The sequence below is a fragment of the Monopterus albus genome, unplaced genomic scaffold (assembly GCF_001952655.1).
Source record: "Monopterus albus unplaced genomic scaffold, M_albus_1.0 scaffold56.1, whole genome shotgun sequence".
Taxonomy (NCBI): Eukaryota; Metazoa; Chordata; class Actinopteri; order Synbranchiformes; family Synbranchidae; genus Monopterus; species Monopterus albus.
The window spans coordinates 1,602,346-1,615,040 of NW_018127936.1; the positions used below are offsets into that span (position 1 = coordinate 1,602,346).

General features: G+C 41.5%; 1 protein-coding gene across 2 annotated transcripts in view; it reads right to left on the reverse strand.

Moving 5' to 3' along the window:
* The window catches only part of LOC109961572 (netrin receptor UNC5C-like), a 185,279-nt gene extending 175,512 nt beyond the window's left edge, over window positions 1–9,767 (reverse strand). For both annotated transcript variants that reach the window (XM_020602490.1, XM_020602489.1), the window contains exon 1: window positions 9,320–9,767. In XM_020602490.1, the coding sequence (XP_020458146.1) occupies window positions 9,320–9,437 (118 nt within the window). In that variant the 5' untranslated portion in view covers window positions 9,438–9,767. The remainder of the gene's footprint in view (window positions 1–9,319) is intronic.
* Between the last annotated feature and the right edge of the window lie 2,928 nt (window positions 9,768–12,695).

Genomic DNA, 12,695 nt, shown 5'->3' on the forward strand with positions numbered 1-12,695 from the left:
CAAAGTGTTACATCATAGAAAAGGGCTGTCATATCAACCTGCCCTGATTAAAAAAAAAAAAACTACATAATAAGCTACTGTAAATTCCCTTTTAAGTGCAAAACATAAGACTGCTACTGACTTCACCTTAAGCCTAACCGAAACCTTGGGGATAGAAATACAAACCACCAGAAGCAGAGGATTAAGAAAAAGGATGAAAGTGTGTAATTTTTAGGTCGAAGGTCAAAGTTTTTTTTGTTCATCAAAAGACAATACAGCCCAGAGAGCCAGAGCGCTCATAGCTTCCTCCTTTGTATGCGCACATGGATGAAAACGCACAAATGCGCACCTGAACACACACACACGCACACACACACAGAGTCTGTGTGGGTGAAAATCAATGAAAACAAAGCATAGCTGAAACATGCTATAAACAAGTCAGGAGGTCTGTACTTTTATCGCTGCACTGCTGAGTTACAATGTTGAGTACCCATAATAAACACTGACTTTCACTCTGAAGGTTGGCGAGACACCGTAGGATTGAAGATTTTGGTTCTGTCTTCATCATTCACAACAACACCCCATTTAATTTACGCCTCTTTGGTAACAGTCTTTCCCAAAAGGTAATATCGGATTATCTCCACCAACAGCTACTCTGTGCTTATTAAAACAGGCAGCAAACAGTTGAACCTATGCACTTTAAGTAAGGCCTTCAGTTTTAACTGAAATATTAATGAAAATTTTCCATTCCAAAACTGTAACAAACATTAATCTGATCTGACTTTAATCCAACTGTGCTAAATGAATAATATGGATGATGTTATTTGATCTATTTTGTCTTCTAGGTTTCCACTTTAAAGATTGTTCCTTAAAGTGTAGTGTCCAAAGTTCATGTTTCTTCACATTTTCATTATAATAGTAATAACCAGAGTGACTGGTCATGTCTTTATTCATATTGCATTGTTCTCCTTTCACTCAATAATAAAGTGATTTCCCTATTGGAAAACCTGCATAGGAAACAAATGCATAGGCATTCAAAAAACATGCAATAAAACACAAGGTATGCATTGCAGACCATCATAATGTAGAAAGATTACCTGTGGGAAAACAGTGGCCAGTCTGTTCTGTGCAGTCAAGGCAACAATATATAAATTCACTTTGCTGTCATACCGAAGCGTGTGGCGACGGCAGACAAACTCCAAGACAATAAACCAGTACATTTTTCATCAGGAAAAAAAAAAAACCTCCTGAAGAGCTGGTATACTGACTCAGTGTTGCACTGACCAAATATTCTTCATAGACTTGTGAACAAGCCAAAGTTTAAGTCGGTTTTAATATCAGTCCAGTTAACTCGGCCTTTAGCCCAGAAGTTGCTCTACTTATGGAGCAAAATAAACTTTGCCTATGGAAGGAAGCAAGACTTCCCTTTTGTATATGAATATTTACAGCGGGGGGGTTGGGGAACAGGCTTCTCTACATCTTTCTCAGTCACAGTCAAACACACAATAAATACCAGAGAACAGTGATACATACCAGCACATCACCCCACAGTTGCTGTATCTCCCTGCATTTCCCTTCTTTGTTTTGTTGATGTTTGATTGAAAAACTGCTCTGTATGATCCACATCAAAAATCAACCCAGGCTGATTTTCACAGATGTTGCATATTTGTCTTTTGTTCTCATTTTCTGACAAACAGCCACTTGCACTCTGCTCTCCTGAACACCATCCACTAATTTAGATTGAGTACACCGTAACCCCATTCCTGACCTCTAAAGATCCCCAAATGGACCCATTTTAAAGTCAAAGTGATGCAAACAGCAAAGCCTCTGTGTGAGCGTACATTCAAGTAGGGGGAAATTATTCAGTCAGCCCCTTCTCACTGTTTTGCTCATGAAATGTTTCTCCCTCTCTCTGAGAACTGTGATTAATTACTAAGCCTGCAGACTTTCCCTATCTCACTCCCGCACCTGATGTCCCTGTATACAAGTCACTACATCTTTTTCCCTCCCACTAATTCACCAATGCTCTGCCTGGCTTTTTCTGATTCCCTACATCTTTTATCCTTCTCTGATCACGTTTTTCCTCCCAGAGAACAAAAAAATAAAAAATAAAAATTCAGGCCTTTTCTCCTGGCTCTCCCCTCTCCAACTGCAGTGCCTTCCTATCTGTGCTCCTCTGGGAGAGTGGGAAGAAAAGCTCTGGTGAAGGGTTAATTCTGCAAGGAAAAAAAAAAAACTATGCGATATTTCATCCACACAGACTGGACACACAAAGCATGCCTTCTCAGCAAAGTGCTGCCCATATTCATTAACCACTTAGAATGCTGTGCTCAAATGAATCAAAGCAAACTGCTTACACGTAATCTTGTCACCCACTAAGAAAAATACACCAGGTTCCCAACAGCCGATGCAGAGCCAAAGTAAGTGAGTGCACTACTATGTCTATTGTATAGAGTGTTTGTGTGTGTATGACTTTCTACCAATAAACAAAGTGAAGTGTACAGGGTTTTTGTGCATTCTTGCCAACCTGTGTGTGTGTGTGTGTGTGTGTGTGTGTGTGTGTGTTACGCCCTTGTTTTTCCCCAAGCCCCACACAGGGTACAGTAGAGTGAATTACATCATGTCTGCATCAGCAGTACAGACAACCCAAACCGTTTACAACATGTGCAAAATCCCCCTTTTCACAGCATACTACAGAATTACAGTGTGCTGTACTCAAAAAACAGGCATGGCTCTTGTGTTTGTGTGTGTGCCGCATGTGTGCAAAGTGCAGACGTAAGCCTAGGAGGTAAAACGTTACAGCGGTGATTATAGTAATTATGGTTTCAGGTTTTTGCATATTCCTTCAGATTGACCACTAGATTACCAGACAGGTTTGGCACAGAAATAGAGCGAGAGCGGAAAAGAAAAGAGTTACTGTTGGGGGTGAGAGAGGGAGTGGCTGGAGTGAGAGAACAAGAAAGAGTGAAAAAGAGAAGAAAACTCACAGAAGAGAGAGGATGTGAAAAGAACAGGAGGCAAAAAGGAGAGTAACAATGGAAAAGAGAACGTAGTGGTGAAAGATACGACAAAGAGAAAGACTAATCCTCCAGGCGGCTTCCCAGTGGCACCCAGTACGCTCGCTCATTCCCTCCTCCTCTCTGTAATCAACCAGAAGTTGAATGGGCTTATACAGTTCTGCTTTGTTTGCCATCAAAAAAAAAAAAGCATGAATTCCCTCTGCCCCCAAAAAAGCACTTCTCTTTAATTTCTTTGTCTTCTTCACTTCCACTCCACTCTTGCTCCATTTCTCAGTTTAGGTTACTAAACCCAACCCTGTCCCTCCTTTCTTTTTTATCCTTCTCTCAATACAAGACAATGCACATAACAAGCTTTCAGTGGAAGTAAAAAAGGTTCAGATCCCAGCCTCGTGGGCCCCCTGTTGTGACACTTTGTCTGGATCAATGGCAGCTTAATCACATATTCATGGTGACACAAATAAGACTCTCTTAACTCTAACACACAAACATGGCACTCAGCGCCCATCTGCTGGTCGTGTGTCTGCCCTCAAAGAATTGTTCTCTTGCTCTTATGTAGAAATGCAGGGGGTTTTGTTTGTGTCTTTGCACGTATGTGTGTTTAAGGAGTGACACCTGTGCAATGCCACGACTCGTAAGTCTTATCAATGCAGAAACTTGAGATAATACTGTAACAATAATACACACATCCCCGGATCTGCAGCCCTGTCTTTAATATGAGCGCCGTGAGCAAAAAATCTGGAGACACAACAGATTGATGCTTTGGCATGAATCCAAACAAAGTGTCAAAGACAGACATGGGAAGGGACAGGGGATTAAGCTGAAGAGGCAGAAGTCGGTTTCTTCTAACACGCATGCATAAAGAAAGTGTGTCTGGTAATCACTTGTCTCCAGTAAGAGCAGTGTGCCGCTCGTTGTTTTTGAAGCAAATAAACCAGCCCGGGCTATTTACTGGAGGTTTTACGGTATCAAATAAAAAGGATATATAGACCATGAAAAGCCTAAGCTGCCGGTTATGGATAGAGGCAAGGCCTTAAAACAAAGAGATACAGGGTGAGATTTCAATGGAGGACAGCTGGCATGGTGTGGTGCTCCACTTCTCTATTTCCCTTCCTCCTTCTCTTTCAGTTCCATCTATCTTGGACCCATACGTGTGTGTGGGAATACGTAGGCAAACTCTCCCTCCCTCTGGCTGACTGATGAGTTTCTGTGACCAGACACACACACACACACACACACACACACACAAACACAATGTCCCACTGCTTGTGGGTCCTCTTCAGAAGCACAACAATATGTCCACTGTTTTGGGCTCATTCTAATTAAACAGCATAAATCTAACTACAGAAAGAGACAGAGTGGTGAGACACAGCAGCAGGGGAAGAGAATAATAAAAGAGGTAAAAGTGAGAGCAGCAAACAATGTCAGAGGCAGCAGATGGGAAGGAGCAAAAGAGGAAAGCAGGACAGAGAAAATGAGAGAGAGAGAGAGAGAGTCAGGGAGAGAAATGGGGACAAATGATGGCAGAGAGGAACTGAGACAGTGGACAACAGAACAAAGATCTGTGGTCTGGCACTCAGTGGCAACGATTCACCGAGTCCAACCATTTGTTATGAGAATAAAAGATGCCCAGTTCCTCCTTGCAGTCCACAGGAAAAAACAAAAAAACTAGATGTTGTACAAGCCCATTTACTGTAATATTTCATAAGTGTTTCTGAAAGTGTTTAAAACCTGTAGTGTAACATAATCTAAATGTAAAGACAAAGAAGCACATGTACATCTAAATCTGTGATTAAAAACAGTGCAATACTGTAGGCTTATCATTTGTTTTGCAGCAGAGGACTACATGGAATCGGCGGGAACTATATAGTAGGCCACTGACTGTGAACAAACAATGTTCTCTCAGAACCACACCACCACCACCACACACACCTAACTAAAACAAAAAGCCTGGAAATGTAAGCCCTAGATGAAGCCTTAGGTTTCACAGGCCATGAAATATTCATAATTCTAGATCTTTACATGCAACTCTAGAAGGAATTAGGCCTTCCAGCAGGAGACAGAGTCAGTTTCAGAACATCTAGCTTTCTCCTCCTTTCTACACACAGGGATGAATTCTTATGTTCCACCTTGGGTTTTCCCCTGTGGAGAGCAAGAGAGAGTATAGTGTGATGCAGTTTGTCGACACAGCCTTTTGAAAACCACACTTATTAAAAAACAGTTTTCATCTCTGAATCCCTCAAAGAAAAAACATGCCTGCAAATTCTACACAAACAACCCACGTGAAAGCTCCTAAATAGAGTTTTTAATTGCAACTTCTGTGCTTTCTGGAGGAAACCAAAATTAAGAACATGCACAGTACTGACAGAAAAGACAAGGTCCGCATGTTCACAGTCCAAGATAAAAATCTATTGAGGGAATGAACGAACATGCAAGGCCACTGGCAAGAGGGCAGAGAAGGGTCAGTAAAGTCCGCTCAGCAGCTAATAGAGTAACTGAAAGGAGAGAGATAAATATGGTATAAAAGGTGGGTGAATAGTCTATGAAATGTATGGGTGAGTAAGCAAGGATTTTTTTTTAAAGAAGGCAGAGAGGGTGAGGGAAATCTGCCATTCACTAGGCTGCTGCTAGCAGCAGGAGGGTCTTCCACATAAAACAACCCCAGACACAGTCAAAGGCCTCCTTTCACAGAGTCCGGTGAACGCCCGTCCAAGCACACACATATGCACACACAGAGGAGACAGACAGAATGCAGCATTGTTTGGCCGCAGAAATATCTTGCTGTGTGTGAGTGGATGTGTGTGTGGCAGTCAGTCAGCTTGTCAAGTCCTAGTGGAGTGATCAAAGCTGGTACAAACCACCCAGAGAGATCTCTCTCTTCCTCATCCATTCATCCTTTCCCTGTCTCACTTCTATCTTCCCCTCTCTCTCTCTGATACAGAAACAGCATCGAATTTACACATAAAACCTTCTCAGCCAATCGGACTGTACTGGCTGGAGTAATGCAGCCAATCAGGATGGCCTTTTTAGTTCCAATAATTCCCAGCTGTCCCCCTACAAGCACTGAACCCTGGATGGCTGCAACAGCACCATGGGACAGGATCAGAGCATAATGGGACACAGCATGGCAGCTCTGGCAATATCATAATGCCAAGTGTGCACAAACACATGGAGCAAAACGCCATGTGAGCTCTGCTGGAACATAGTTACAAAGCCAAGTTCACACACATGTACAAAATCACACAATCTCCCACCTTTAGATGGGTTGGCATACATGCGTGTGCACAGAAATACAGTACACACACTCTACAGGAGCTCTCCAAGAACACCCCCCAAGCTGCCAAGTTCAAGAAGACACACATACCTCACAGGAGCACTTTTAGTACATCTTTACACCTCTGCACCACCCGGTTCACACATATACACCTACACACCAACACCTACACAAACACGTATTTATCTCCAACTGTGTTGCTTCAAATCAAATGTGCAGTTCAAGAAGATTAACACATATAAATACATAGAAAATTACCCTACAACAGAAGTGTGTGTTACATTTACAGAAAAGTGTTCTTCTCCTGCGGGGCCAGAGAAGGCAGAAGCACACCAAATGTTTTACACTATCACCCTAAAGCAGCTACACTGTAGAGCCTGACTGTACCACATCTCAGTCATCATGATAAACAAGAGGACTTCTCAGACTTTGTAGAGTGATCTTGACACCCATTCATTCTGGATCAAATGTAAGGGAGCTTAGCTAATGGCTTTTTAATAGGCCCAAATGCTTCAGGGTGGGGCTTAGTTGGAAGGCTGACACTAGCACTAAAGCTGGAAAGAGGGGATCTCAACCAGCATTCGCCTCTCATTGTACGTACACATCCGTCCATCTGTATGTACTTTCTTCTAGAGTGTATCACAGATTACAGAATCAGCTTTATTGGCCAGGTGTGTCTGACACACAAACCTGAACTAAGTCCATTTGCAAGATACTGCAACTGTACACAAAATGGAGTTAAAAAATAATTCAATATTTGAGTGCCCTCATTGTTTACCATTATTAGATTTGAAGCCTCAGCAGTTCCAGCATCATTTCCACAAACACCCTGTTTACCATTAGTCATGACCTCAAAAACAAACTAGCTATTAAAACTTAACAAACCACATTATCCACAACAGAGTTCAACTGGAGGCAACAACTGCCACTCAGTGATGCATGAGCAGAAGTGAAGAGCAGAATAATTTTGTTAAACCCAATATTTGTATTTCCTACTGAAAGTCAAAATGCACACACACACACATACACACAAAAAGATGCAGGGTTTGTCATTTAAAGCAAGCCCTCTTCACCTGAACAGGTTGGGAATTAAATTCAGCCCTGATACACAAAGAGGATCGGCTATGTACACAAAGCAGCCCACTCCCCCACAGTTAGGTCAGTGTGTTTGTCCCATTCAATAGAACAATGAATGGAGTAACTCCTCACACACAAAGAACAAGTTGTTAGGAACAGAGAAATAAACAACACAACAGACGAACCCAAAGGAGAAGCCAGAAAAATATAAACTTTTAAAGTGGGAGCAGCATGAGTGGAAATCTGAACTTTTTAGGAGTGTGGAAAGATTGATGAATTTCATCTGCCTGAAACGCATGTTGTACTTTCCATTTATAAGATTTGTCATTCAAAAACAAACTGAGTTGCATATTGGTGGAAAGCTGCTCTTTGTCAGAGTTGGGTGAAAGCCTGCTCAAATTGTGTACCTAAATTGCCATGTATTGATTTAACAATAAACCAAGAGAATGGCCATAATGAATATCAGTGGGTGTTGCTGAAATGTTGTTCCCAAGGGCAATGAGAGAAAGGCGGCAGCAATATCATGTCCAATTATGTCCCAAAAAACCATAGGCCACTCAGTAATGATGATGCTAATTTACCGACTCTATTCTGTTGTAGACTGGGCAAGTTACTGCATACTTCTAGAGGCTTTCAAGTATAACATTAGTTGTATAATGGAGGGTAGAGACTGAAGCCTGAAAGGATATTATAATATTATACTTGAAAGGGGATGAAACCCATAATAAGTGGCTATGATGTGGTCAAATATAAGTTGGGCTGTTGAGGGCAAACGTGGTGAATTAATCAGCTTGGTAAAATAATAGAAGAGTTGGCCATTAATGTTTTGGATAAACATTAACAAGGTACAACTTCTCCCTCAGAAGGTCACAGAGTGGAAATGGAAGATGACTTTCCCTTCGGCGTTTCTGATGGGCAGCCTATTACAGCACGAATCTTACAGAGCTTTAATAAATAAATAGTCTTAATGGTAAAATGTTAAGCTGTTTATTCGGGCTTCCTCATTTATGACCTGTCACATCATCCACAAACACCAGTCGCTGTGTTGCTGCATGTCCCCCTTCAGAAACAGCACTTAAATATTTCTGTTGTGCTTCACATGGGGTGCGTAATACACAGCACCTTATCATTTTAAGTCCTTACGCATGTCAGCTCACTTTGGATTCCATCATCGGGTAATGATGGATGAATTTATAGTCCAAGTCTAGTCTAGTTCAAGCTGCAGCGTTTCATCTGCGGACCCCTTGATTAGTTGTGAGATCTGTGTAATTTCCTACACGCTTCGTCCGGCTCTGAGTGTTTGTGACTTCGGATCAATTTTCCAATCGGAGCAGTGAAGCGTCGCCTCTTTTGGCAAGTGCTCTGTAATCGTGGACTCCAACTCCTGCCCTTCACAGTTTTCACCTCAATTTAACCGCAGCAGACTTGAATTAACCATGTTCTATAGATACGAAACAATCCTGGCAAAAAAAGAATCACTGCATGTTCGATTCTGACAGTTACCAAGTCCCCGTGTGTTCCCTGGTAGTTGAAGCAGTCACATTTGTATTTTCAGGTTCTCAAAAGCGAGTCACCGCCACGTTTTCCCAGTCTTTCTTAATGAATCGCATAATTTTTCGGTCTTCCTAAATTATTCAGCCTCTGTCTTCTCTCGCAGGGAAACGCGGGCTGCGAGTTTTGCCTTTCAGTTTGTACAGCACGTTTCAACCAGGCAAGGGAATGTGCAGATATATTGGTTTGCACCTTAAGACGCTGACCGTAAACCATCCACTCATCAGCATCAGCTCACTTTAAATGGAAATAAATATGGGGAAAAGTATGTATATTCGGCAAGAACTACTTCTGCCCTTCCGCCTACTAACTGGCATGCCACCACTAACACGCAGCTGCATCTCGACAATGAAGAAGGTCCCTCGCTAATCATTAAGGTGAATGAAAAAGGTCTGAAAGAAGAAGCGCTCCCCAGCCTTACCCTGGGCGACTCCTGGGTGAAGGAACACCAGAAGAACCAAGATCCCCGGCGTGGCGCACATCCTCACCAAGCTGCAACCCCGGTGTCCTATTCCACTTCTCTGTCCACTTTTCCTCATTACAAACAACGCGTAAAACACATGAACACACAAAACTCCTCGGTCCACGGTGGGGGAAACAAGAACCCCCCCCCTCCACCAGAGGATCTGCTGTCCAAAACCAAAGGTGAGTAGGTGTGTAGCCTGTAGTCCCGATATCTAAGTCCGTCTCAAACGGCGCAGGTTAAGCTTTAGAGAGAGGTGGTGGTGGAAATAACCACGGGGTTTCTCACTCGTGTCAGCGGCACTGCTGCTTTGCCACTAAGCTCTGTTTTCTCTCCGTGCGCCCTCTCCTTCTTCACTCTCTCCGTTTACGCAGAGAGAGAGAAATGCCACCGCCCTCTGGCTACCATTCTAGACTCTCTCTTTCTCCCTCTCTCCTCTACTTCAGTCTCCCTCTCTTTCATACATTAAAATCACAAAAACAGAATGAAAATAAAATATCACTCAGAAATATCTGACTCTTACTGACATGTCTTAATAGGGATGTTTTTGTCTCTGTACGTTTTAGGATGAGGCGCATTCTCTCCCACACTCAGTGCCTATACCATACTCAAAGACCTCATCACACTTGAGACTTAAAGTCAGACAGATAATTTGCTTTCTTATTCTGGTGCATTTCTTTGATGTGGTTCTGACTGGTACTATGTATCTCTGTTTTTTCTAACTCTTTTCTATAGTTTGCACTTGTATAAGGTTGTGCAAATACATACAAATAAAATAGAACATAATGTCTTATTTGGTATGTTATTGTTGAGAATTTTAAGTTGCACTACAGTAATATTAAATGCTTTGCGTTTGCATTAGAAACTTATAGTTGCAAGTGGCACAATGTTTAAACATATAATACCATTTGTAATATATTCCATTGTCATTTGGTTCATCAAACTTGGATGGTGGTGAACATTTTTTTGTTTTTGTTTATCATTGGCCATTAAAAGAAAAAATAAAACAAGTCTGAAGTTTGACATCTTGCCCAGTGTCAGCTGGGATTGGCTCTTCAGTCACAAGTCAATCACTTTACACAACAGTTTGTTGAAGTTTATCAAGAGTAAATAGCTGACGATCAGATTTTCAAAGCATTCATTGTCACCACATCCAACTAATGCAGTAGTAGCCTGAGCCATGTTTACTGTGAATGGCTGACGATCAGATTTTCAAAGCAAATAAGACTTGACTGTCTATTTTAGAAGATTACCTCCTTCATTGTCACCACATCCAACTAATCCAGTAGTAGCCTGAGCCATGTTTACTGTGATGGTTCTAACATTTCTGCATTGATGTCAACATTCATGTGTCAATACATTAAAACGTCTGTTTGTACATCAGCTTTGCAAAAGTGCAATCAGACCTGCTATACATCTTTTTTTGTTTGTCTTTTTTTCCACTACTGTATTTAAACAGGGTCAACTTGTCTGAAAAAACTGACCGATGAGCAACCTCAAACCAAGTTCAATCCATATTTGTATACAGAATGTCTTTGCAGCTAACATGCTGTAAGTCTCAACAGTGTTGCTGCACAGTCATTTGAGCAGCACAGCCAGGATCATGCATTGTAAGTGACAATAGTAAAATATGCATTTGGTGTCATTTGTCAGCACAGCAGCCCCACAGCTTAGTGACTACTACTGGAGGTAGCTGCTTCCCGCAGGGACCTGTAAAAGCCTTTTTATTCTGCCACTTCACTGGGAATGGGAAAGCAATATGTTACATCAGAAACATACAGCAGACTGGGATACGTACTGTATCAGCACTTAGGCTAGCAATAGTTAATGGCAATATTGTAGGATTTTCACAGTTCCATGTGGTAGTACAATGCAGAGTACGTTCACAAAGTATTCAGACCCCTTCACTTTTTTGCTGTAGATATAATTTTAAATTGTTAAAATTGCCATGATGCCCATTTACACTCAATAACCTATGACAAAATTTCAGTAACAAAATGAGTTGCGTAGACATGCAGTAATTTAGAGGGAAGGGCACACAACTGTGTGTATAAGGTCCCACAGCTCACACTGAAGGTCAGAACCAAAACCAAGCCATGAAGTCCAAAAAATTCTCTGTAGACCTCTTTAATAAAATTCTGGGGCAAGTCACAGATCAGGGAAAGGTTATAAAACCATTTATAAAACTGAGTGCTCCCAGGAGCACAGTGGCCTCATCTCTGTTCACCTAGATCAGTTGATTTGATTAAAAAAGAGGCCAGTGATAACTTAAAACAATTTAAATAATTGATATTGGGAAAACTAAAATGTTTGCCTGAAATTAACTTGAATACTAATAGATAGGAAGTACTGCAACAGTTTAAGTTCAGCAAACTTAAATAAATGTGATTTTAACTGGTTTTTAACAAGCTTCAGGTCTGGTCCACATTCTACACACAAGTGCATGATTTTGGAAAAGCAGACAGTCCACTGTGGCAGAGATTTAAAATTTTGAATGTGAACCTGGTTCCTCCTCCTCACTTTTCACAGTTCAGATAGTTATTTCCACTACTGTGAATTGGAAATGTGCATACTGAATAACTCCTCCACTTAGGCTGAAAGAATAGATTGTGGTGTATGTGGGTGTGTGCTACCCTGTGTGCATCACATTCCATGAGCTCTACTTAACTAACCCCAGAGGAGTTTGTCACACTGTATTCATCCCCTTTATTCTTTGAATGTGAGAATCATCAAAGACAATCCAACATCACGTTATTCATGTTTATTATCATGACAGTGATAGAGTGTCTATGAAGTTGAACAAATTCTCCCATTGCTTGCCTTTGTGCATCAAAGACAGCAATAATGAGAGGCAGGGAAAGAAGGCCATGTAGAAGAAGACAGCAGAGGACGTCACCACCTTGAGGGTGAAAGAAAACAGCCCTAATTTGAAAATGGGCTTTTGTTCTATTTTTAGATCAGTGATATACAGTTTTCAGTGATAACAGTGTACAACTTTACTATTTATGCCTTACAGTTATTTTCAGTATAGAAATAGGCTTTAAGAGGAATAGTTTTAAAGGGAATAGTTCCATGTTTTAATTGTTTTCTTTCTGACCATTAGATGAGAAGATCAATACCACTCTCATATGTGGCCGGGCGCAGTGACTCCCAGGAGGCTTGTTGTCACCGTGTGGTTGCTAGACAGCTAGTGTAGACTACAGGACAGTCCCTGTAAATACCACCGTTTGTGTGTGTGTGTGTTCGTGTGCTTGGGGGTTGTTTTGCTTTTTTTTCCCATTTCTATAACATGTTGCCCAGAAATGGTCTGGTAGGCAGACTGTTACCTTTAGAC